This window comes from Truncatella angustata (genome assembly GCF_020726525.1).
Source record: "Truncatella angustata strain MPI-SDFR-AT-0073 chromosome Unknown BKA67scaffold_8, whole genome shotgun sequence".
In the NCBI taxonomy this organism is placed as follows: domain Eukaryota; kingdom Fungi; phylum Ascomycota; class Sordariomycetes; order Amphisphaeriales; family Sporocadaceae; genus Truncatella; species Truncatella angustata.
Genome location: NW_025763388.1, coordinates 312,462 through 336,560, shown reverse-complemented (window position 1 = coordinate 336,560; position 24,099 = coordinate 312,462). Strand labels below are relative to the sequence as shown.

The 24,099-nt window shown below is 49.7% G+C and overlaps 11 protein-coding genes across 11 annotated transcripts; 4 read left to right on the top strand and 7 right to left on the bottom strand.

Annotated features, from left to right (window-relative positions):
* Window positions 1-79: 79 nt before the first annotated feature.
* Window positions 80-1,817, top strand: BKA67DRAFT_577405 (mitochondrial carrier domain-containing protein). The gene is made up of 9 exons (XM_046103631.1): window positions 80-237; window positions 297-319; window positions 375-385; window positions 446-475; window positions 528-611; window positions 668-870; window positions 978-1,266; window positions 1,384-1,567; window positions 1,624-1,817. The coding sequence occupies exons 1-9, from the start codon at window positions 192-194 to the stop codon at window positions 1,657-1,659; spliced, it is 906 nt and encodes a 301-aa protein (XP_045953933.1). The 5' UTR covers window positions 80-191; the 3' UTR covers window positions 1,660-1,817.
* Window positions 1,818-2,094: 277 nt separating this feature from the next.
* On the top strand, window positions 2,095-4,565 carry BKA67DRAFT_386200 (glycosyl hydrolase). The gene is made up of 9 exons (XM_046096588.1): window positions 2,095-2,430; window positions 2,482-2,542; window positions 2,598-2,703; window positions 2,763-2,905; window positions 2,958-3,042; window positions 3,104-3,278; window positions 3,330-3,378; window positions 3,439-3,618; window positions 3,670-4,565. Exons 1-9 carry the CDS (start codon window positions 2,190-2,192, stop codon window positions 4,397-4,399), a joined length of 1,770 nt encoding a protein of 589 aa, XP_045953932.1. The 5' UTR covers window positions 2,095-2,189; the 3' UTR covers window positions 4,400-4,565.
* A 166-nt stretch (window positions 4,566-4,731) lies between these two features.
* Window positions 4,732-6,552, top strand: BKA67DRAFT_523801 (alkaline-phosphatase-like protein; the record flags this gene model as incomplete). Its single annotated transcript, XM_046098509.1, has 1 exon — window positions 4,732-6,552. The coding sequence occupies one exon, from the start codon at window positions 4,732-4,734 to the stop codon at window positions 6,550-6,552; it is 1,821 nt and encodes a 606-aa protein (XP_045953931.1).
* Window positions 6,553-6,736: 184 nt separating this feature from the next.
* Window positions 6,737-8,016, bottom strand: BKA67DRAFT_662211 (putative amidoligase enzyme-domain-containing protein; the record flags this gene model as incomplete). Its single annotated transcript, XM_046107952.1, has 2 exons — window positions 6,737-6,773; window positions 6,842-8,016. The coding sequence occupies 2 exons, from the start codon at window positions 8,014-8,016 to the stop codon at window positions 6,737-6,739; spliced, it is 1,212 nt and encodes a 403-aa protein (XP_045953930.1).
* A 571-nt stretch (window positions 8,017-8,587) lies between these two features.
* On the bottom strand, window positions 8,588-9,082 carry BKA67DRAFT_539284 (uncharacterized protein; the record flags this gene model as incomplete). The annotated part of the gene is made up of 1 exon (XM_046100607.1): window positions 8,588-9,082. One exon carries the CDS (start codon window positions 9,080-9,082, stop codon window positions 8,588-8,590), a length of 495 nt encoding a protein of 164 aa, XP_045953929.1.
* Window positions 9,083-10,547: 1,465 nt separating this feature from the next.
* Window positions 10,548-11,448, bottom strand: BKA67DRAFT_539283 (uncharacterized protein; the record flags this gene model as incomplete). The annotated part of the gene is made up of 2 exons (XM_046100606.1): window positions 10,548-10,981; window positions 11,031-11,448. The coding sequence occupies 2 exons, from the start codon at window positions 11,446-11,448 to the stop codon at window positions 10,548-10,550; spliced, it is 852 nt and encodes a 283-aa protein (XP_045953928.1).
* Window positions 11,449-13,946: 2,498 nt separating this feature from the next.
* On the bottom strand, window positions 13,947-15,854 carry BKA67DRAFT_577382 (cytochrome P450). Its single transcript, XM_046103630.1, has one exon. The coding sequence runs from the start codon at window positions 15,514-15,516 to the stop codon at window positions 13,984-13,986; it is 1,533 nt and encodes a 510-aa protein (XP_045953927.1). The 5' UTR covers window positions 15,517-15,854; the 3' UTR covers window positions 13,947-13,983.
* Window positions 15,855-16,397: 543 nt separating this feature from the next.
* On the top strand, window positions 16,398-17,518 carry BKA67DRAFT_523984 (uncharacterized protein; the record flags this gene model as incomplete). The annotated part of the gene is made up of 3 exons (XM_046098526.1): window positions 16,398-16,450; window positions 16,603-16,824; window positions 16,939-17,518. 3 exons carry the CDS (start codon window positions 16,398-16,400, stop codon window positions 17,516-17,518), a joined length of 855 nt encoding a protein of 284 aa, XP_045953926.1.
* Window positions 17,519-17,653: 135 nt separating this feature from the next.
* On the bottom strand, window positions 17,654-19,080 carry BKA67DRAFT_386186 (mitochondrial 2-oxoglutarate/malate carrier protein). The gene is made up of 2 exons (XM_046096587.1): window positions 17,897-19,080; window positions 17,654-17,837 (listed from the first exon to the last, which is right to left on the bottom strand). The coding sequence occupies exons 1-2, from the start codon at window positions 18,862-18,864 to the stop codon at window positions 17,789-17,791; spliced, it is 1,017 nt and encodes a 338-aa protein (XP_045953925.1). The 5' UTR covers window positions 18,865-19,080; the 3' UTR covers window positions 17,654-17,788.
* Window positions 19,081-20,320: 1,240 nt separating this feature from the next.
* Window positions 20,321-20,782, bottom strand: BKA67DRAFT_539279 (uncharacterized protein; the record flags this gene model as incomplete). Its single annotated transcript, XM_046100605.1, has 1 exon — window positions 20,321-20,782. The coding sequence occupies one exon, from the start codon at window positions 20,780-20,782 to the stop codon at window positions 20,321-20,323; it is 462 nt and encodes a 153-aa protein (XP_045953924.1).
* Window positions 20,783-22,587: 1,805 nt separating this feature from the next.
* Window positions 22,588-23,649, bottom strand: BKA67DRAFT_523403 (uncharacterized protein; the record flags this gene model as incomplete). Its single annotated transcript, XM_046098466.1, has 4 exons — window positions 22,588-22,787; window positions 22,843-22,960; window positions 23,025-23,494; window positions 23,553-23,649. The coding sequence occupies 4 exons, from the start codon at window positions 23,647-23,649 to the stop codon at window positions 22,588-22,590; spliced, it is 885 nt and encodes a 294-aa protein (XP_045953923.1).
* Window positions 23,650-24,099: the final 450 nt, after the last annotated feature.

Here is a 24,099-nt window from a genome sequence, read left to right as displayed (position 1 = left end):
TGTGGGGATAGCGGCGGCTCATTTTTGGTGGTGTTATGTAACTGCGCTCAATTGAATTTCGGCCATTTCACATCCGCGCAACGCTCTCAAAGTTACGCTCAAAGGTACCTGCATCAGCCCTTACAAGAAACTTTGGCAATCGCAGTCGCCGACTCTAACGCATTTTACTGTAGACCCAAATATCCGCCAAGATGACCGACGCGAGGCCTCTTCCCTTCCACTACCAGTTCGCTGCTGGTAAGTGCGACTCCCAGCACCGCTCGTATGATCACGCGATGCTAATAGCACAATTCTAGGCGCGGTTGCTGGTGTTTCTGAGGTCAGTGGTTCGGCTTCAAGGTCGCACAAATCGCTAACCTGCGGCAATTCAATAGATTCTGGTTATGTGAGTTCTCTGACGTGTCCTGTCCTCTTGCGTTTTTCCCCATGACTGACTGTCGCCTAGGTACCCGCTTGACGTGGTCAAGACCCGAGTGTTTGTCCACCCGTCTCACGAATCCCACCCGCAGCATCTCACAGGACTATAGGCAGCTTCAGACCGGTGTTGGAACAGGCGCAGACTCCTACAATGGCATGCTGGATTGCTTCAGAAAGATTGTCAAGCACGAGGGGTAAGATCTCACAGCGAGGGATAAAAGGACGTATGTATGCTGACGTGGCCAAAAAGTGCCTCGAGGCTCTACAGAGGCATCACTGCTCCCATTCTGATGGAAGCCCCCAAGCGTGCAACCAAGTTCGCCGCCAACGACTCATGGGGAAAGTTCTACCGGGATCTCTTCGGTGTGCAGAAGATGACCCAGGGCTTGTCTGTGTTGACTGGCGCCTCTGCTGGTGCCACCGAGGCATTCGTTGTTGTGCCCTTCGAGCTGGGTATGTTGACTGAAGTCGTTGCCCCGAATTTCTCAAGACCACGAGGCGGGACGAGCAACTACACGCAATTCTTTAGGTCGTCCAGGCGTGAGCTAACAATTGCCCAGTCAAGATTCGTCTACAGAACAAGGCCTCTGCTCACCTCTACAGCGGTCCTTTGGACGTCGTGAAGAAGACAATCGCCAATGAAGGTATTTTGGCGCTATACAACGGTTTGGAGAGCACCTTGTGGAGACACATTCTCTGGAACGCCGGTTACTTCGGATGTATCTTCCAGGTCCGCTCATTGCTTCCTGCCGCCGAAACCAAGAAGGCCCAGATCACAAACGACATTATTGCCGGTAGCATTGGTGGCACTGTCGGTACCATCGTGAACACCCCTATGGATGTCGTCAAGTATGTTCCAGTCCTTATTCCTTCAATCCCATCTCCTGCCTGTAAAAACACTTGGCAATACACTTTTACACTTTGATTATTACTCGCACGTACGACAGCTACTAACCTTTATGCAAGGTCCCGAATTCAGAACAGCCCCAAGGTCGCTGGCGCTGTGCCCAAGTACAACTGGGCATGGCCAGCCGTCGGAACTGTGATGAAGGAGGAAGGTTTCGCTGCGCTGTACAAGGGTTTCTTGCCAAAGGTCTTGAGACTTGGACCCGGTGGTGGTATTCTTCTCGTCGTTTACACTGGTGTCATGGTAAGTGACGAGCATGTTTGGACAGTTGAATGATGATATGCTAATACCCAGTACAGGATTTCTTCCGTAAGGTTCACTACGGCACAGCTTAAGCTAAGATTCTAGAACTCCCTATACCCTTGCCTAGACGGTTGGTGTTTTTAGATCTTTCTCGTTCATAGAAACGAATCCATGCACATATTTACAAACCTTTTGGCAACCATTCCTTTCTGATTTGCATCAGTGAACTGTGATTGCATGAGAAGTTTCATATTCCCATAACACGGATGGCTACGCTAGGCGAGCTTCTCTGCCAAGGTAACTTGAAGTCGTGTGCTTGACCTTCGTATGTGGGGCCCAACGAATTTGGCCTGGAGTATCCTTGATTGAGAAGAGAAGAGAACCTCATCTGTTCGGTCTGGCTTCAACCGAATTGCGTCACAACTCCGCATCAAGCTTTAACCAGCACTTTACCCGGCATTTTACTCCAAGATCCCCGGATGCGGGGATTGTGGAGAGTTGGAGAACTATTGGTAGGTACGCAGTATACATCGTCAACAGATCCGGCCAATATGTTTCAACCACCCAGGCCAAAGCTTTTTATTGTTACAGCGCAACTGCTCGTTACACCGAACGTTTCAGAATGATGAAGAGTATTGGATTGGCAGCGTCAGTGGTATTGCCAGCTTTGACGACATCGGGACTTGCACATTCTAACAACTCGACATACTATAATCCTATCCTTCCGGGCTTCCACCCTGATCCGAGTTGCATTTTCGTGCCTGAGTGGAACGACACGTTCTTCTGCGCATCATCAAGTTTCAATGCCTTTCCGGGCATCCCAATCCACGCCTCTAGGGACTTGCAGAACTGGAAGCTAATCGGTAGATGACACCAATGAGAAACATGATGCGGCATGTTGACCAATAGGGCAGGGCATGTATTGAACCGGAAAGGGCAACTTCCTCGACTGGCAGAGACAAACCGCTCGACTAGGTGAGTTAACACAACTTTCTTGGTGCGCCGGACATCCATACTGAAAGGGCGACAGCGGCATATGGGCACCAGCCCTACGTTTCAATCAAGGCACATTTTACTTGGTTACGACTTTGGTCGACGATGACCGTGCAGCAGATGATGATTCGAGATGGGACAACGTAAGCATGGGAATCAAGATATTGCGGGTCTTCGTTATTTTGTTGACAACGTGCCTCAGATAATATTCACGACTGAGGATCCATACAAACCCTCGTCATGGACAAATGCTGTTCACTTTGACTTCGTTGGATATGATACGTCACCGTTCTGGGACTTGGACGGGAAAGTATATATCACGGGATCGCATGCATATAAGATTTCGTAAGTTTTACCCTGCAACCGCTCCCTAGTAATGCACCTCACCTGGCTGTAGGCCAGGCATCTGGCAAGCGGAAGCGAACCTCGATACTGGTGAAGTGGGGGATTGGATCGACATTTGGAACGGAACGGGTGGTCTTGTAAGTTACGCCGCTCTATGACTCATTGCAAAGCACACAACAATGCTCAAATCAGTAAAAGGCTCCTGAAGGTCCACACATATATCTCAAAGATAATTGGTATTACCTGTTGCTGGCCGAAGGCGGCACCGGCCTGGGCCACATGGTGACAATGGCGAGATCCAAAGATATCAACGGCCCCTACGAGCCCGCACCGACCAACCCAGTATTGACCAATGCGAATACTACGGACTACTGCAGGTAAAACCATGTCTTGTGTTTCACACGTCTGCTAAATGTTAATCAAGTCCAAACTGTCGGCCATGCTGATCTTTTCCACGATCCGAATGGCAACTGGTAAGCCAGCGCATAATTAGACAATATCGAAAACATCGAGCGAACCACTGACACAGACAGGTGGGCGGTGGCACTATCGACCAGATCTGGTCCGCAATGGCAGAATTTCCCCATGGGACGTGAAACCGTCATGACTCCCGTAACTTGGGAGGAAGATGAATTTCCCATCTTCACTCCTGTGAATGGGGAGGTGAGCGGTTGGCAGTTCCCACCAAAGGCTCTCGAAATTGAGGGTACTGGGTGAGCTACTGCACCAGGGACTCTAATGGAAAATATTGTTGACGAATATAGGCCATTCATTGCAGAAGGCGACCACATCGATTTTGAGCCAAACTCCACCTTGCCAGCGCATTTCACTTACTGGCGCTATCCGATACCCGAATCATTCGTAGTGTCTCCCCTCGAGCACCCAAATACTCTTCAGCTTAGCCCATCAAAGCTCAATCTCACAGCTCTGAACGGAAATTATGCAGGACCTTCTGGCCAGACTTTTGTCGGCCGCCGGCAGCAAGATACCCTGTTCACGTACAGCGTGAATATTGACTTTTCACCGACAAGTCTCCAGGAAGAAGCAGGTGTCTCCGTCTTTCTGACACAAAACCACCACCTCGATCTCGGCATCGTCCTGTTGCCCGCAAACAGCAGTACTGGGCCGTTTCCAGGGACTAATGCTACCACACCGGATGATCCTGCAGCACTGGTGCCCCACCTCAGATTCCGCGCCGAATCGTATCTCGCCGTTCCCGGCCCCGTTGTACTTCCCATCCCAGAGGCGTGGGCAGACAAACCCCTAAGGCTTGAGATTAGAGAGAGCAATGCCACGCATTATATTTTCTCGGCGGGTCCGGCGGAGGCTAGATCGCAGACGCAGACTATCATTGAGGTCTCGAATACGTTGGTCAGTTGGGGTTTCACAGGCGTCATTCTGGGCGTATACTGCACGAGTAATGGCCTGGACGGACATACGCCCGCGTATGTCTCGAAGTGGAGGTACACTCCACAGGGTCAGTTCACAGATTAGTTAATGTTATGGAAGAGTTTGTTTCAGTCTGCTTTCCTACAGCTTGAACTTCAGCAGTGAAAACGGACCCCAATCTTACAACGAGCCAATGAGCTTCATTGACGGCCGAGATCCGTCGTTGATCTATAGGGAGCTACATGCGGGGATCGAGAGAGTTTCTTAGTGGACAATGTCCTCAAACTCCACAAAAGCATCAGTTAATACTACTTTGATACGACGAGGCAGGATTTCATATTTAGAAACGCACGTGTCGTGATCGCCTCTCATATATCCATTGGTTGTCTCAGTCGAACAAATCAGTGATCATCCTCAAACAGTTTACAGGAATCAAGATGTCACCAGAAAAGCGGCCAAACTTTCTTGTCATCGTTGCCGATGACTTGGGGTTCAGCGACATTTCTTCTTTTGGTGGTGAAATCAACACTCCGAACCTAGCTAAACTATCGAGAGATGGCATCCGCTTCACAGACTTCCACGCCGCAGCCGCGTGCTCCCCGTCTCGCGCCATGATCATGACTGGCACTGACCACCACATTGCTGGGCTTGGAAACCTGATTGAGTGGACCAATATCTCCGGCCAGAACGACCCGAGCGGCAACATGTCGACATCTGTCCAACGTGGTATGCCGGGCTACGAAGGCTACCTCAACGAGCGGGTAGCTGCTCTGCCTGAAATCCTGCGTGACGCGGGTTACCTCACTCTCATGTCTGGAAAGTGGCACCTGGGTCTTACACCAGAGCGGAGCCCGAAAGCTGGAGGCTTCGAGCGCAGCTTCGCCCACCTGCCTGCATGTTCAAACCATTATGCATACGAACCTCAGCTGGAAGGCAGGGACGAGATCCCCGGTTTCATGACCATGAGCTTCATTGCACTGCACAACGAAGATGGGGAGTATGTGAAGAAGCTTCCGGATGGCTGGTATTCTTCAGACGGGTATGGTGACAAGATGTTGCAGTATTTGAAGGACTGGAAAGAGGGCGGCGAGGAGAGGCCGTTTTTCGGGTATCTTCCCTTCACCGCGCCACACTGGCCTCTGCAGGCCCCGCAGGAGTACATCAAGAAATACCGTGGGGTCTACGATGATGGACCTGATGCGTTGAGGTTGAAACGACTGCAGCAACTCAAGGAACTGGGGATGGTGCCCCAGGATGTGGAACCCCATCCAGTTGTTGCTGACGAAGTCAAAGAGTGGGAAGATATGAGCGCCGAAGAAAGAGCGAACTCCTGCAGAGCAATGGAGGTCTTTGCAGGCATGGTTGAATGCATCGACGCCAATGTCGGGAAAGTTGTCGACTACCTCGAGGAGATCGGCGAGCTCGACAACACCCTCGTGTGCTTCATGTCGGACAATGGCGCGGAAGGCGCAGCCTATGAGGCGTACCCGATTGTGCAAGGATCGATGATTCAGCACCTCAAGAAGTACTACAACAACCACATTGACAATTTGGGAAACGGAGACTCGTTCATCTGGTACGGGCCTCGATGGGCGCAAGCCGCAACTGCACCCAGCCGGCTCTACAAAGCATACACGACTGAGGGCGGCGTCCGTGTACCATTCCTCATGAAGCCACCGGCAAGCTTTGGGGGCAAGTTTGAGGCGGACTCCATAACTCATCAGTTCTCAACTGTCATGGACCTTGCCCCTACTATCCTGGACATGGCAGGCGTCATACACCCAGCACCCACGTATCAAGGGCGCGAGGTCGTCAGTATGAGAGGCAAATCCATGGTACCATATCTGCAAGGCGAAACGAAGACCATTCACGTAAACGATTTCATCAACGGATGGGAAACTTGCGGTCGTGCCGCGTGCCGTAAAGGAGACTGGAAAATCGTCTTTATTCCAAAACCAAAAGGTCCCGAGCGGTGGCAGCTATACAATCTCGCCAAAGATCCCGGAGAAATCCACGACCTGTCGGAAGAGGAGCCGGAAAGACTTAAGCAGTTGATCAAACTATGGGACCAGTATGTCCTTGAAACAGGTGTCATCCCGTTGTCCCCTGCGCTTGGTGAGTGGATGGTAGCCATGGAGGAGCAGATGCCAGAGAACGCATGGATCGAATACGAGTACTGGAAAGACGGAGCACGGGATGATCCTGCGAGGTTCACCAAAGAGATACCGAGATTCAAGAGGCAAGTCAAGGCAATTTGATAAACAAGTCAGGGGAACTTCTTATATACAGTGGACACAAGCATTGGCATAGTAATGTTTCAGTCGTATCGCTGCCGGCATCATTTCACATTACTCACTTTATTCGAGATTAAGCCGGTGAGGTATTCCGATGCCTTAGTTTTTATTAGTATTATTATTATCCTGTATCATGATGGTACCTATCTCAAGCCAGAGAACCCCGCTGTTCATCAACCCATTGTCTATTAACTCATTGTCGAGTTCAGTCGTCAGATGTCGTCAGATGTCCTATTGCATTGCAGGCACGAACATGTTGCTATCACTGTTTTCGTAAAACTCCATCGCCGTCTGGCGTTTCAATATGTAGCCCTCCAGTTTCTCGGCCCAAAAGGGAACGCCGAGGTACAAGCCAATATCGTTTAGGAAATCCAAGGCAAAGTATGTGTTTTCTTCTGGTTGCATGCTAGCAGAACGGACAACTGACTTGAAGCTATCATTCTCGGAGTGGCGGGCGAAGTCCACTATTGCGAGGCAGACCTTGACCCACTGTATAATATGGTCGGGCTCCAGTGAGCCTGCCATCTGCCGAAACTCGACGGTGTTGATGTTGACTCTGTTCCTTCCCGTGGATATGAGCCGACGAAATCCGACTGTGCCCCGGCTGATTGCCCGCATTGAGTCTGGCGGCGTGCGGTCACTCATCAGATGCGCTATCTGCTCAATGTCCGAGGCAAACCAAATTTGCTGAAGCTTTGCATGAAGGGCCGGCCAAATGTCCGTGGGGACATTCTCGTCCATAATTCTGTGGTAGCGTCCGGCTGGGTCGGCCGCGGGCTTGCCTTCCTGGGTATGAGAGAGTTTCGAAATCTTGCTCAGAAGTTCGCAATTTGCGTTGTCCCTGCGAGAGGGGTGGTGGAGGTAGAGCAGACGGCTGTCCATCAGCCACATGATTGTAGCAACCCGCTTTAGGGTCTTGAGTGAGAAGCCATCGTCGCCATGACCGATGTGAACGTGAACGCCGGCGCTGGAGTTGAGATGTACACGACATTCACGGATTGCGCGACACACATCGGTGATCTTCTTGGGATAGCCAGCATCATCTGCTTTGAGGACCTCCGAGGTGACTTCCTTGCCGGCCCATTCGTATGGTGAATACTCGCGACCATGTCCGGGCTTCACGGAGAAGTCATCAATGAGTCGCCAGGCGTCGTATTTGGGTATACTGGTAAGTGGATAAGCGAACACATCCGTGAAATGGTCTCGTACTTGGATGCCGTCGACAGCTTGTAGAGCAGGAAAAATGAACTTGTTAAATGGATCGGCGGGATCCCCTTCATCAAAATCCTCAGCATGAAAAATGGGACGGGGATCCGGAGGGCTTCTCTCATGCTTCAATGGTTTCAACATTGGAACTAAGAACTCCAGCTCAATGCCAAAGGTCAACGGTCCTATGCTGTCATCATCAGGAATTATTACATGAACCATGATTGATGATTGGTGGGAAAGGTCGTGGCTTCTGGAGCGATGAGATTGATGAGTTTATAAGTGTTGGAGAGTACGATTTCCATTGGGTTTGAATATGTAACGTTCTGGTCTGTACGTGGCGCTTGTTTTATACAACTGAGTATCACGTTCGTCCTCTATGATTATTCTTATTGTTTAATAACATCGCTAATAAAAGCATGTTGATGACAAGGCAATTCATGCAACTAATTGCTGTTTTTCTTTATGAACTCAAACATTGCTTTATAGTCATATAAAGGACATGATAGACACATAACATATATCGTGATTACCAGTAGGTCTATTGACGGTCTGTGGTTTTGCGGCGAAGAACAGAGCTATCCTCTGTTCTACTTAAGGCTACCTAAAGTGGTTTCCCCAGGTGCATGCCTGAGGCATTCATTAGGACATCTACTGACAACATAAGGCTAAGAAATGGTCTCGAAGAATTTGAGAAGGACCCGTGGTTCAAAGGCAGCGAGTGGTAGCTCAGGTACTATCAAATTTTAGATAGACCTGTTGTAATATCAGCTTACCTGTATTGGCATATTACTCATGAACGATAGTAACGAGTGCCAGAGGCAGAGCCTATAGTATCCTCAAGTTCGTCGGCTTCTCGAATCCAATCTCGAGGTTGCTCACGAAATGGTCGATGTTGCCGAGGTTTGTAGTCACCCTCGACGTGTTGGTTGTTTCTTGGCGGCAATACAGGCATATGGTCTGCTCCTTCCTCCTCTGCATGATACATCTGTTTTTCAGCCTGGGCCTTACCGGCTTCAAGCTCTGCAAGTGCCCCGAGGTGCTCGCGTGTCTCTTCACTGTCTTGACTACGGCGGGTATTGTCATTAGATGGAGAACCCTGATGTTCACCTCCTGGCTTCTGCTCTACGGCCTGGCGCTCAACAGTATCGCGCTGGATTTGTAATCGGCGACGGTCAGTATCATGAACGGCCTTTATAAAAGCCTCGCTCTTTCCACGGAATAGAATAGCATGCTCGGCCTGGTACTGACAAGTCCCATCGCAGTTCTTGAACTGCTTTGAAGCCATGTTTCTATGAAGTATGATTAAACGCAGAGGTGGTGAGACGGTTTCAGTAGATACTAGTGTTGAGTAATGCACAGGAGGAATATTCTAACTGTCCGAGGTGATATAAATGCTACTTACTGCCTGCGCAGGACCATGTTGTTATCATCAGTGTTCTTGTGATTAACTATGGAACGGAACAAAGCTAATAGTAGCGTGGACCGTACTAGGTTAGGAAAAAGAAAACAATGTTTAGTGAATAGGGGCTTTGAAACCTTGTTACAAGAGTCGTGGTCAGAACAAAGTGCTTCAACGGGTTTTAGTTTAACTATACTTGTCCATTAACTCCACACTAAGGATTGTTTGAACATATTTGAATCATGTGGGATCTCTCTCTCTCTCACTCACACACATACTCACAAAAGAAACAGAAAATAAATGAAAAGGAGAGGGCAAGTTGGGCTCTTGCGAAGTATTGTGTAGACAAGACTAGTACTGAAGTAATTAAACAGCCTCAGGACACCCCTTGGTCGACTTACTTGGAAATGAGGTAGATATTGGAACTTATAGCAACCATTAGGTAAGTGGCTTTGGAATGGGTAAGATATCCTGTCTCATAAATCATATACTGACGTGCTGGGATGTATGTGGCTGTATTGGCTGTGCTGAGAAGCTCACCGAAGTCTTTGCAGGTACAGAGCGCACCTTAGCCTTGGTTAAGGGTTTCATTCGTTTCTGTTCACGGTCACTTGTTGTGTTTCTTTTTTATCGTCCCAAGAGCCTTTGGCAGCTACCACGTTTACCTTCCATTCTGATCCTATGGCCACAATAGAAGTTTTTTAAGTTAAATTTCAATGACAACGTCTTATTAAAGCCAGCATGGTTAGCGTTATCCTAATCTTATTCTGAAGTTGGATGACAACGGCTAATAAGTTGAGGTATTATCAAACATAAACAACAAAATTAGCGTCCATGTAACCTGGAAAAATAAAGTCAGAGGTATAGTAGTTCGAGCAGCCTCGATTTACCAGGAATATTGTACTTCCAGCTATTCGTGAACAGAGCGCTTTCCTATGTGTACAATGATGTGTCGAAGTTTGTCCACAGACAGGGGTACTACAAGAGAAAAACGAATGAAAATTGTGATTGTTCATGTGCATATTTTTTGGTGTGGCTATTCGTACATGCACTCTAGGATTGGCCAGGTTTGAACTGCATCTGTTTTCTATTTTTCCACATATGTTTGGCTCTTGATTTGCTTGCGATTATAACAAAGACGCCACCCGTACCCGAGAATGCCCGGCCCACCAGCGTCAAATATGGAAATACGATGGCGTGCGTGTTTCTTTTAAAAATCATACTTTCCAACATCAGCCTGCTTAAACTCAGACAAACCTAACATGATAGCACAAGCACAAGGCCTTGAGCAAGACGTCAGCACCGTTGCTTGGAGTTCCCTTCCGTCTCGTTATCGCAACCAATAATTATGTTATTGAAGGCTCCAGAAGCATTCTGTGGACGAGGTCAGTGTTTGGGCAAGCGTCAGAGGCTGGATGCCTACTAATTGTTGTCTCGGTTGGCACCACCAGCCTCCCCACTTGTGGTTTGCGCAGAATGTCACACAGCAGGTTGTTTCGTTCGGTTGCCAGATGTAACTCGTGCAATTGAAGTCGAGGGTTTGAGATCCTATCGTCCTGTAGATATTTGTTGCTCCGCCTTCATAGTTTGGCCTTTCATAAGCCTGAAAGGAGAACTCTCTCGTTTGATTCTTTAGATTCGTCGGTGTCTGAGAAACGGCTGGTGAAGAAGAGGTAGTTGATAACACGGTTGCTAGTGTTGATGGCGATGATGAAGTTAAGGCTGGAGCGGCACTACTTGGAAATTTAGCGACGTATTTTGCGGTCGATGTGGAATGTTGTATACCTGCTTGAAGTGACAGATTGTGAAACAACAGATGATTGTTGAGCTCTACTTGCCGCTATGCCACCACCGACACCACCCCCGACGGCAGCCAATATCACAATGACCGCAAGGACTAGGAGTCGCCAAGGTGTACACCCGCGAAAGAGGTGTTTTGACGTTTCAGACACTATTTTCTCTGACGGTGGCTCCTTCGGCATCGACTGTACAGTTTGCTGATATATCAAATGTGCACCATCTGAGGTTAGCGGACTGGCTGTGTCATGTTTGACTTCTTTCCCGACCAGGTCGTAGGCCAAAATCTTCGCAGCTTTTTCACCTGGTTCGTTTCGAGGTCGTATGTATCCATGGGCTTCTGGATAGCTGGGCTGAACCACTTCTGGAAGGGTACTGGGTTGATTCCAAGCTCGCTGATCTACTTCTGGGAATTCGCTAAACTGTGCCGTAGCCCGAGAGTCAGTTGACTCCATGTCGCGTGGATACGTTCTAATTATGGTAATAGTACAATACCTGCACTAGTTGAATATCAGATCAACAATGCAGAATCACGTCGGTTACCCACGGCGCTGAGGAGCTGGTAGATGCAGAGCGACGAGGAGAATTGATTTACCGCATCATGACTTTTAGGTGCCGAGCACATCGTCTTCATATGTTCCCGTTGGCGAGGCCTGTACAGATCCCATTTACCATGCATAGACCTTGCCGTGACATTGCGCTAGGTATGTAAAGAAGTAAAAAGGTCCTTAACACAAGAGATGATTGGAGGATAAGTGCAAGCCTCATTTACATTGTCAGAGAGTTGATTGAGCTGATGTGCAGGACTACAAGGGCCACATTGGTATTAAAGACCTAAGTGTCTGTGCAGCAACGGCTGTATTTCCTGTTTGAACATTACAAACCTGCTATACAGCAATTTTCCCGCTGTGTACAACACTGGTAGTCGTGCTAAATATTTGCGGGTGGTTGTCAGTCCCCTCTTACAGGGCCAAGCCTCCTCAGCCGCACATAAAAGAACACTTGGCTCTCAATGTCCTGCATGATCCCCTGATTCTGCACCAATCAGGAGCTACAGTCAGATTCCAGTTCAGGGAAGCGGGTAGATCACCCGGTCCAAATCGCGGTAGATATCACGCGCCAGTGATGTAACTGGCCATGAGTTCAAGATTCATTTCCACTGACGAGTATGTGAGACGGCATTAATGCAGGTGAAAAAGCTATGGTATGTCGAAAGACAAACCCAGCGAAGCGTTCACATGCATATGAGAAATGCTGTCATTGACTCACAGGTACTGTTGTCTTAGCAAATGGGATCTCAGTGAGAGAGGGCAACAAGAACTATCTTCTGGTGCTTTGATTGGCAAAAGCAGGATGGTGGTGACCTCTGTGGCCACGGCACAGAATCAACAGTAGGACTCAAAGTATGCCGGGTAGTTCTCCCGATCGAATTTGTATTGTGCATCCACAAAGTGCTGGTCCATTGCCTGGTACCTGGTGATACCACTCTGTGATGGCCTAGTATAGTAGATATGTCGGCGTCTACTCTGGTCATTTCTTGTAGCTCAGGCTGAGAGTAAACTATTTGAACATAAGTCGAAGCATTTTTTCTTCTGGTTTTTTTTTAATTTCACTTTTGGTTCGGTTACAAGAAAGCCTGTGTTCCTAACAAAGCTGAATGTAGTTGAGCCTCAGAAGACAATGTTCATGATAATCGAGCATTTCTACAAGTATGAGACGATAGATCTGGGAGACGCGACGGTGATTCCGGGCCGCGAGTTCAATAATGACAGTCGTGGAAACAGTTCTCCGGAGACAAGCAGTAGTGCCGAGTAGGTTGTATGGCGACCCTTCCTACAGGTAAAAGGAAGATCGTATAACCTGGATAAAGGATTGTATACTCTTCATAATGTCGGGATTACTTTTTAATAAGGACCTGGTATACTGTAGGACCATGGGTTATGAATCGTTGGACCATTGATGACAACATCTATGTACAGGCAGCACCGCGTCGAAATCCCGCCCAACGATTTCGTGCATGTTGAGTTTCATTGTTCCCTAATTCGCCTTAGTATTGTGATTATCGACATAAGAAATGTCGTCCTTTCCTAGCACGCAATATATGATTTGGTATCCTTTTTTTTTTTCCAAGTCTTCTAATATTACTGAGTAATGCCAAGATCATTTTAGCATGTGTCTTGTTTGGTGACGTTACCAGTAGGTTCCACGCTTTGAGGATTCCGAAACAAAGACCTTTGTCTATAACCGAGTCTTCTCGTCGCTTTGTTAGCTAGACCTAATCTTTTTCAACTGCGGAAACTCACGTGGCTAGACGAACAATGAATGCATTACTATAATAAGGCTAACAACTACTGCCTATGTTCAGGATCGCGAAGGCTGTCTACGGATTGATTTAACATCTCCAACTATTCAGGATGAGCACTACGCACAACAAGGCGACTAGCAGTGACGGATATTCTCAAGCTGGCACTTACATTCAAGAATGGCTCCATGGGGTGGTCGAGTACTATGAGCAAGCAGATGATCCTGCGCCGGAAATTCCGAAGCGCAATCCATTGCGACTCCAGATACAACGACGCCAGGCTGATGATACAAAAGAGCAATATGTGTCCTGGGGGGAAAGTACTATTGATTCTGCCTTCAAGTCCGACTAACCAGTCGGCACCTGAAATATTTGCCAGCAATGGGAAAGAGCTCAGATTCAACGACAGCGTGGAGGAAAGCATAGAAACACCTTTCAACTTAAATTTGATGGAAGAATCGTGGAAAACTTGAGAAATTAGTTCGCTCGGGAGTTCAATTTTGTTCAAGGATGATTATCAGTTATGCTGTTTGTGGAAGACGTTGAGTTAGGACATGGGCACATCCCTCACAGTATCGATACGAACATTACGAATGGGTTGAAGGGGTAAAACGCCCTAAGATGGCCATGTCGGCCTTGGAAAGTAGAAGAGGATATCAATGTCTAATTGCCAAAAAAGCAAACTGATCTATAATTCTGGTCTGTGATTCCTTGCTCGCACATAACACGGGAGCCCGTCCTCCATCGGTAAGGTGAGACTGCTCTTGCTCACACGCTTTGTTCCATATGCCGGCATGAAGTCGAAAGTCAACATCATTGATGCGATGATCTGGACTGCCATTACTTCTGCCATCTTCTTGCCCAGACATGTCCTGGCTCCGCCGTTGAATACTGGAAATTCTGAGGCGCTCTTAGTCACGAATTTACCGTCGACAAGCCAGCGATCAGGACGGAAGGAATCAGCGTCCTCTCCCCACATGATCCTTGACCTGTTCATGGCCCATGTGCACCACAAAACGATGGAACTCTTTGGCAAGAATGTGCCGTCGGGTAGTGTGACGTCTTTCTCCGCTTGCCTGATTTCGAATGGGATTGGAGGGAACAACCGTAACGCTTCATAGAACACAGCCATCGCGTATGGTAACGTCGTCGGAGTGAATACTGTAGGGTCCACATTTCCACCATTTACCTTGACATCTATATCGCTGCCGTCTTCGTTGAGGATTTCCTGAATCTCGTTCCGCAGTTTTCCAGTAACGAATCGATTTTCCATGAGCAGCATGAATGTCCAAGTCAGAGCCTGCGCAACAGTGTCCCTGCCAGCAGACAGATAATTGAGGGCTGAATCGGCGACAATCTTCTCGTTATCGATAGAGTCAAGCAGGGACTGGATCAACGAGCCTGAAATCTCATCCAGCTTACTGCCACCGGTCTCTTTGCCCGAGTGCCGGTCGTTCACTGCACTCTGCACAATCTTCTTGCCATAGGACGTGACAACTGCTAACGACTTTCGAAATTTATAGCCGGTAAACATCTCAGTGATAAACCAGAGAGGATTTTGGAACCTGGCCGTGGTCCCGCCGGAGGCATATTCGAAGGCCAAAGTAAACTCATCGTCAGCGTGCATCTCCATGTTATACGCCATTTTCCCCATGAGCTGGCTGGTAATCTCATGAAACACCATTTGCAAGTCCACGGATTCGCCATCGTCGCCTCGCTTTTTGAGCAGGTCAAGGCTTTGGTCTAGGTACTTGGGCAAGGCGACATCGGTTAAAACTTGCAGGTTTTGCACGTTCAGGAAACCGAGTCCGGCTTTCCTCTGTACTTTCCACAGGTCGCCATCTGAGTTGATGATGCCACCACCGAATAAGTCCCATGATAGTCGCTTGAAGAATTCCCCTTTGGTGAAAGTTCCTTCGTGCTTGTATACGAACTCTAAATTCTTGGGATCGTTGATGACGACCCCCGGCGGCAGTGTGGGAACAGAGATCTGGAAGGTCTCGTAACCAAACTGACGCTCACACTTGGTGAAATACTCGAAAAGCTTCTGGCGTGCCTGGATGAATACAAGGCCATTCCCAGCTATCGGAAGAGTGTTGGGGGGTTTTCTCAAGGGGGCTCCGTTTCGTGTTAGAGTTGGGGTGTAGATTAGAAAGCGGTAACTGATAATAACGCCAATGAGGCCGAGCGCGTACAGGACCGGTCCCTCCAAGAGTGCCATGCCTTCAAGAGTCTGAAATAGCCAGCTTGTGCTATGTGGTGAGAAGAGAGTCCGGGAGCGGCGGTGAATTACAAGTCGCACGATACTGAAAAGCCGATGTGGGAATGGTGGAACGATCGGCCAATTCTCAACTTTCCGGTCCAACTTGCCGGGTCCGCCTTGCCGGGCCCAATAGAGTTTTACAACTGCTTGACAGATGAAATGAACATGACGAAAGAAAGAAGAAGTAGAGGAAGAAGAAAAGGGAGAAAAGCAATCTCAACAGGAAGCGACACCCGTCAGTGTAACCAAAACCAATATTAAACGCAGGCAACAATCGGTATCCGGAACTTGATATCCATATTCTAACATATGAGTGGTAACGAAGTCTTCACGTCACGATTAGACCCAACCTAGCCTAGGTAGTAACCGTAGCCCGGTGCACATGTGGCTGACAGGGGGTCTCATTCTCCAATTCGGGCGGAAGAAGTTGAAACTGTGACGCTGTAGCTGTAACTGCAACTGTAATAGCTTTGCCATTGACCACTAAAAAGCTCACCCCTGTCGCTGTCGCTACCATACTTATTACTCACCTCAGGTTAAGTTACAGAAGCTCTGGCTCTCCATCCCTCCCTTGTGGTGAAACTCCGTCACCGTCACTGAGCTCCACTAAATACGGTACGGACTCTGAGCAGCCCAGGTGCAGATCCGTACGCCGGCCTTTAAGTGTAGTATGTACAGTTGGTCATGACGATGTAATTTGTGACTTCTTTAAATGTGCGGGAGGACCTCCCAACATACTTTCACGATATTCCGGAGAACTCAACCCCATACATCTGGCATCTTGTGTGTAAGCTCGAAATAGCCTCCACATCTCTGCGACGTGCCAATTCGCCAACAACATGGCACCTCTCATTCCTCGCTTGCATCTCTTCGAGATCGACGACCAGCCGTGGTATGTATACGTATCAGTTTCCTCCAATATCGTGTCGTGCTCACAGATCCCCCTGTTCCTCCTCTCCCCTCCCCCTCTCCTCGTGCCCTTTTAAACCAAACCCTTCGCTTCGCCAGGCCATTGTCTAGCTTTTGCTGACACTGCATCGACAGGTTTCCGCCCTACCTACGTGCCCGTGTACAGGATGGCTTGATGCACGCCTGGACATTCAGCCTCCCATTCCTCTGGTCCGCCAGTCCTGCAACCCTCGTTGCACGTGTGCTGCAACGCAAACTCGGCAATGCCATCTCTCAATATACCTTCATCGACTTCTGCGCTGGCGCTGGCGGTCCGACTCCGTACATCGAGCAGGCCTTGAATGCCTCCCTCTCCAAGTCGAGCACCGTCCTTCCTGCACCCTCTACCACCGATGCAGCGTCAAGAGTCACGCCGTCCTACGCCGACGTGGCCGCAGGCGGCAATGGATCCGCCGCCGGCCGCGACGCGAGTTCCAGGGCAGTGGACTTTGTCCTCACCGACCTGCACCCGCATCCCGATTCCTGGTCCAAGATCGCCGCCGCCTCGAGACACGTAACCTATGTTCCCTTCCCCGTCGACGCCTCCGCCGCCCCCGAGGGCCTCATTGAGAAGTACACGGAAGGTGGGAAGCGCGTCTTCCGACTCTTCAACCTCGCCTTCCATCACTTCGACGACCCACTTGCTCGGGCCATCTTGAAGAACACCGTCGAGACGAGCGACGGTTTCGGCATCTTTGAGATGCAGGACCGCAGTTTCTCCAGTCTCGTCACATGCTTCCTGTATGGCTTCTTCATCCTGCTGTGCGCACCCTTCTTCTACTGGTGGAGCCCAACCCGCTTGTTCTTCGTATACTTGTGCCCCATCGTCCCGTTCGTGCTGGTCTTTGACGGGTTGATCTCGAGTTTGCGGACACGAACGCCAGAAGAGGTGGAGATATTGCTGCGAACCTGCGGGGCGGACACAACGGACTGGGAAATCAAGAGCGGGCGAGAGAGGTTCTTGTGGCCGACAGGGGAACTGAACTGGATCGTTTGCACCAAGAAGATGTGAGATCTTGGTGCGTCAAGCGATATAGCGCGTGAATTCAAGTCACGAGAGAGCAACAATGGATAAACAAAAGTTATATATATTGTATTTTGCGCAACGGCAAGCAATCGAAAAGCCTTTTGGACTAGAAGCTATGTACGACTGGTACTGGTATTCCTGGTTCACATTCAAGACTCCATCGGTAATAGCAATGCTACCGAACAACGCCGACTATAAGAAGTTCATTTGCGACAAACAGAAGGGGAAAAGAAAGACGAGCACGTGCTAGATCGCCTATTTCGTGAGCCAGCCGAGATAGTCGACCACGATCAGTGTTACCATGCTAAAATGGCGTAATTAGCATCATGAAAAAGCGAACACCAGAACATGGTTGAGACTTACGCGTGAGGTGCAATGCGCACGTAGTACGTGCCAAATCCGCGGTAGAATCTGAGCAGGCCTTCCTCTCTTGCCACCTTCTGGAAGCAGTCCACCATGGATTTGTAGGGCAGCTTGCCATCCGGGCCCTTGGACTGCTTCTGCAGCCTCGTCTTGACAAAGTCGAACGGCAGAGAGAGGAACGAGGCGAAGAACCCGGCAATGGCACTAGCAGTCAGCGTTTGCGTGCGGGGCGACCACTGCGTGCGGGTCTTAAGCTGTGCCTTGGCCTCGGAGAAGAAGGCGAGCTGGCCCAAGTTCAGTGCCATGGCCCGCACGACCGTCGGCGTGGCGCCGGCCCAGAGAGCCGTGATGCCTTCCGAGCGCGTGATGGACGTCAGGGCGTCGATGACGGACTTGTAGTTCTTGCGCTCTGCCAGGGGCTTGAGGCCGTCGGACTGCATCCTGATGAGCGCCAGATCTGCCGGGTTGCCGATGAAGGCTGCTATGCCACCGGCACCCAGACCGGCGGCGGCGCGCTCGGAGAAGCCGACCGACGCGCCCTTGTCTTTGGCACGCTGGCCGAGTTTGCCCATGAACGTGTCAAAGAAGCCCAGGCGGGCAGTCGTGTATACTCCCTGTCTCAAGAGGCCGGCCGAGAGCCCCGTGTATAAGTCGGCGAACTTGCCTTGTGCGATGATGTCTCTCGCTATGCCGACGGCGCTGGGCTTGGCACCGACTGCTGCTACGCCCTCGCCGGCGAGCTGGAGCCGCACCTTGACCATGTCGATAGGCTGGATGACGGTCGTGGCAATCATGCCCGAGACGCCTCCGTTGACAAAGGGCAGGGCCGCCCTCACGATGGGCGTGTGGAGGAAGTCATTCTTGACCGCGGCAGCTGTCTCGCTGCCACTCTCGGTGATGCTCTTGCTCATGTTGGATGCCTTTGCTCGGGCAGATTCAGCTGCTTGCTTGAGAGTGGAGGAGCTCATGATGTCTGAGGATCTAATCTCAGGATGCCGCGCTCGATATATAGCGAGAAGGAAGATGTTGCTTAGTTCCGAAACCCCAGTCACGGAAACACTGCTTCGGGCTAGCCAGGGCTAGTATATAGGAAAGCTGATAAGCGAGCTGCGGGCGTGCGTGGAGCTGAACAACTTGTGGACTAGAGGTTTCCAACCATGATTAGCAAAACCGGGCACCATGAGCACTTTTAATACTCCTTTCGAGACGAGAACCAAAAGGATCCCAGACCAAAAACACACAAGCCGTGTCGCTACTCCGATGATCGTTTATTCATGCCTCTCCCGACCAACCAGGTATAAGCGGTACTCCACTTCTCCCCCAATGGTTGTCGAGGAATAGGTCTTGCATCATTGGTTCCGGCCCTGCTAGTAGATAGAGGAGCCGGTAGCTGACAACGCTGCTGTTTTGTTCCGGCGCAATGTACCCTCTACTCACTCGCGGTCCTTTGTTATATGGCCGAGGGTGGACGAAACATGATCGGGAAAGCCCGGGAGTGGAGCTATGAGCTTTGGGTGTGCTGGGGTACGTGTAATAAGGGGAGAGAGAGGAGCTTTGATGGTGGTTCTGTAACCAGTCTCTCGGCTCGGGCTAGCGTGGGAGCGGATCCACCTTCTGCTATGCAGCGAAGGATGGTTGACGACGCAGCAAGACAAGCCATGAAAAATATGGCCGAAACGGGGGTTGCTTCGCAAGCCAAATGATCGCGGGGACTTTTCTTGAGCAAATGGGAGTTCACTAACATGTGCCAATAAAACCGCCTTCTGTCTTCGGTTTCCGAATTCCCAAAACACCCGGTGACGTGTAAATGGTCAATGTGTCTTCCTCTTTTTTAGCTCGGTTCGTGTGTAAGTGGTCTCTGTAACTTTAAACACCAGTCGTGAAGGGCGGGATCCGTAAACGCCCGCGTGCTTTTGCCGGCCGACCGGGCAAGATTCCGGAACCACTACAAATGATATGGGACGAGCCGGGGTTGGATTATTGCGACGACGCGAGGCGAAGCGAAACTAATCGAGATAACTTGAGGGAATTTTCACGTCGTTATACGCCAATAGCTGGGGCCAAAGAATATATGGAATTTCCCAGAGGGCGAAGAGGGAATATGTGACATGCGCGGCCCAACAAAAAGCTGTCGATGCTTCGGTAGTGTTGTGCCCGGAATGCAGGGTAGGAGTATGCTTAAACGGCGCAGAGATATGATAAAACGGTTGCAGGTATGACCAAGAAATCGAGAGAGAGAGAGAGAGGGGACCTTCAAGCAAAAAGGCAGAAGAGAGAGAAAAAAGACACTTCAGAGTAAATGCTGAATACTTTTTTTCTTCATTACTTTTTTAGAGTTTCGAGAGAACAGCAGAACATGGGCATGGTGTCGATGGCAATGGGCGCGCCGCCCGCATTTTATCAAGAAAGAAGCTCAGGAGCCCCTCAAAGCCAACGGCCCTCCTCTCGTCCACCTTGTAGTGCTTGTGTCACTTGATTTCCGTATCTCCTACATGTGTGAGGTGTTGCTATTTCCCCAGACAATGCGGGGTTGAAGACTATTGGGTTGATGGGCAGACGGGCTTCTTGGGCAACTAGGTTAGTGTTGGTAGTGCGTGTTTGGATGTGGTACATAGTCGCAGGCCTATGTCTGATGGTGGTGGTCAAGTAGTTCGAGCGTTCAGAAACACAAAAAGTTGGAGAAGAGAGGAGTCTAGAGGCAATGCCGGGCTGTGGCCCTGTCTCGAGGCTTCCAATGCAGTTGCCAATCGACCCTCCATCACGATCAGTGAACCCGGCAATGGCACGAGTTTGTTTGTTCGTATGCCATTGTTCTTTTTTTGGTGACGGGCGCTTCACGGGAGCTCGGTGCGACAATAATTGATTGTTAACCATGGCGACGGGCATGATTAGGCACTGAGTGAGATGTCGATTATCGCTTATGCTCGAGTATCGCCGAGTATAAAGTTTAGATACACCATTGTTACATGACCCGGCAAGGTACCCGATACCTGCCGCTGAACCGAGACGAGGCGAACTCAAACTCTCAATGAGGCACTGCTAGACGCTTGTCTTTGGTAGTTTTTCGTAGCTTTTGCAAGACCGTTCCAGCTCAAATCAGGGATTTTCATTACCTGGCGTGCTCCTTTCCGGCTGGCCGCCATGGTGAACCGGAATTGTACATTTCTCTTGATGCAATGGTTATGATCTGTGCATGTTTACTAAAGTAGTTTGTCGCCGGGAATCAAAAGCCGTTCCACCTTGGGATGCCCCTCGTGTATAATAAACGCGGGGAAGCACCAGCTCCAAGCTTTAAGCTCCAAGCCTCCAAGCTCCCTGCTCCCTGTTCTTCCCATATCGATAAGCTACGTAGAGCATATCTACTGAAGCACATGCATAGCTGCCGATTTTGTCCGAGTTATCATGCATGCTACTTGAGTACCTAGTTCATCTCAAAGGGCCATTGGGAGGGGTGCGTCTGTAACGCATGATATCGGATTGGCCATGCATTAATCCTAGTCTAGACTACAAGACGATTGGTGAACGAGAACTTGGGCGCTTGTTCAGCAATTGTAACTTGATGACGTAGCTCCTCCATGCACCGCTCAGGCGCCATAGGCCTGGACTCTTGGATGGCATCCCAGGGTCGTGGGAAGCACGTGGGTATTCAACAAAACAAGAACCTTTCAGACTTCTTGGCTCTGGCTGCCAACACAACGACCGTACGCCTAAACCATGTCGCAATTCTGCAGCCCAATCGTTAAGCCGCTCCCACTTGCTCAGGGGCATATGCAGGTTAATCGGACCGTCGAATGTCCGGCACCACCAACGTCACGGAGTACCCATTGTCCGACTTGAACCTTGCATATCGAAAGCAACTTTATATGCTGTTTATAGCGATCTCAGATGACAGATAACCAGATCTTCGCACGAGGCTGTGCGGTGCGTTCTGCTGGCAAGCTTTCTGTCATGGCAGATATTGTTGAGGGTGGAACCTAAAGTTGCCGAGTCGGACATCATGAAATCGAGCTTGATTCTCAACCAATATACCACCGCAAGGATCTCACGGAGGAATACGCGGACTCGCTTTGCTACGAAGGTGGTCGTGCTTCTACTGATCGTTGATACTCCTAGAAGCTTTGTGTCGCCGCTCGAACTTGACATCTCTATGTATAGTTGTCAATTACACGGACTGTGTTTTTCCACCACTCAATACCGTCCTGGCCGACTAGGGTCCTGATGTGGGTTCAGGACTAACAGAGCCGCAATATCTGGGAAAGCTTTCGTCTGCTCTGCGCAATATAAGACATCAGCTTGGGTCAAATTGGCTATTACCCGCATTGCTGTAAGCTCTCTTCATGGTAGGTGGGCACGGAACAACCACTGATCGAATTTTAAATCGAGCGAAAAGCCCTAAGCAAGATTCTCATTTCCTAGGCCTGAGCTATTGGTCCCGAAGTTTGATGCCGAAGTGCACGTACAGACCCGCATCCACTTCGGATCGCTTCGTCGAAATCACGACTTCCGACTCAGAACCCCCACTCTTCCGGCCTTTTCCGGAGGCTCATAACTTCCGAGGTCTTGATCGCTTGCTTTGATAGCACACCATGCATTGTTTGATTATGTTACCCCTCTCTATAGGCTCTCAGACTCCAGCGCCTCGTCGGAAGACGAGCCATGCATGGTTCCTGTAATTTGGTTGGACGAGCATGCTAAAACGTAGAAGGGAACATTCCAAGTCGTCCACCATCGGAAACGATGACCGTCCCATTGCAGTAAGCACCGGCTCTTGAAGCCAAGTAGAGAACAGTTCCTCCCATATCGGACTCATCGCCGGCTCTTGCCAAGGGAATCATGTCCTTGCCGATACCGCCTTTCTCAATGATCGGGGCGGACATCTCGCTTGGATACACTGTTCAAGTCAGCCAATTATCTGTGCAGTGGTCGAGAAAGGGTCAGCCACTTACAGCCAGGGCACAATACATTGGCTCTGATGTCGAACTTTGGCAGAGCGATGGATAGCTGCTTGATCAGATGTGTTGCCGCTGCTTTTGATTGGCCATAAGCATAACCACCAGGTGCATCCTAGCGGAACGACATCTGTTAGTCCCACCCAAGCAGGGGCGAGTAGAGACTGTTGAAGACGCACCTTGTTGAACCCTCCGATGGAACTCGTAGCAATGACCTGGCTTTTCTGAACCACGTTTCCTTTCTTGTTGCCAGCATCCAAGAGCGTCAGGAAAGCCATTGTCGTGTACCACACACTAGTCGCATTGACGGCGAACGTCTTGGTGTACTCCTCAAACGGCACATCCCAGTTGGCCGTTGCAAACTCCTCGACAGTCAGGTTCTCCTGGTTTTTAGCACCAGGACGTACGGTTTGTGGTCCGCCAATTCCCGAGTTACAAATCAAGAGATTCAGATACCCAACCTCCTGCTTGACCTGGTCCGCAGCCGATTGGAGGGATTCTTTGGATGTCACATCGCATACAAGAGGTTTGACGTTGGACTTGCCAATCAACGAAACGGCGGAGTCGAGCACGTCCTTACGCCTGCCGAGAATGTATACCGCAGCGGCGCCGTTGTGAGCCAGGGCTTTAGCCATCATGGCACCAATTCCTAGACGAAAGATATGGGTCAAAGCTTGTGGTGATTAGAGACAGGAGGGCTTGCTCACCAGTGCCGCCGCCGGTAATGACCACCACAAGTCCATCGACGTTGAACAGCTGTGCAGCTTGAAGGGCTGCTGAGCTGGAATTCTGAGAAGCGGCCATGCTTTCGAGAAATTGATATTGCCAAGCAAATATGTAATTATGGTGTATAAATGTATATGATTCAAGTCTGCTCCGCAGCAGTCAGCATCATGCTCAAGTATCTGTATGAATATGGTAGCTATAATCTATAACAGCGCAGCGATGAAAACAATTCGAATTCGACAAGATGGACGTCCGTTCAAGAACACAGCAACACGAACAACAAGTAGTCGTAGTCCTACTATCAGGGTTGCGGGAGAGACTGAGTAAAAGCTGGCTGTGCCGCAGTTTTATCACGCTGGTGCTGTCATCACCAAAACCCCGGCGTAGTGAGACGAAACGCTTGCACCACTAGTATATATAAAACATGGGACATACCTTTCTATTATAAAGAAGTTTGTGATGGGTCTCTTTTGTTACCCAAAGTCTATAGGCAAGCCAAGAAAATAGCTAAATAGTGAGTACCCTTCC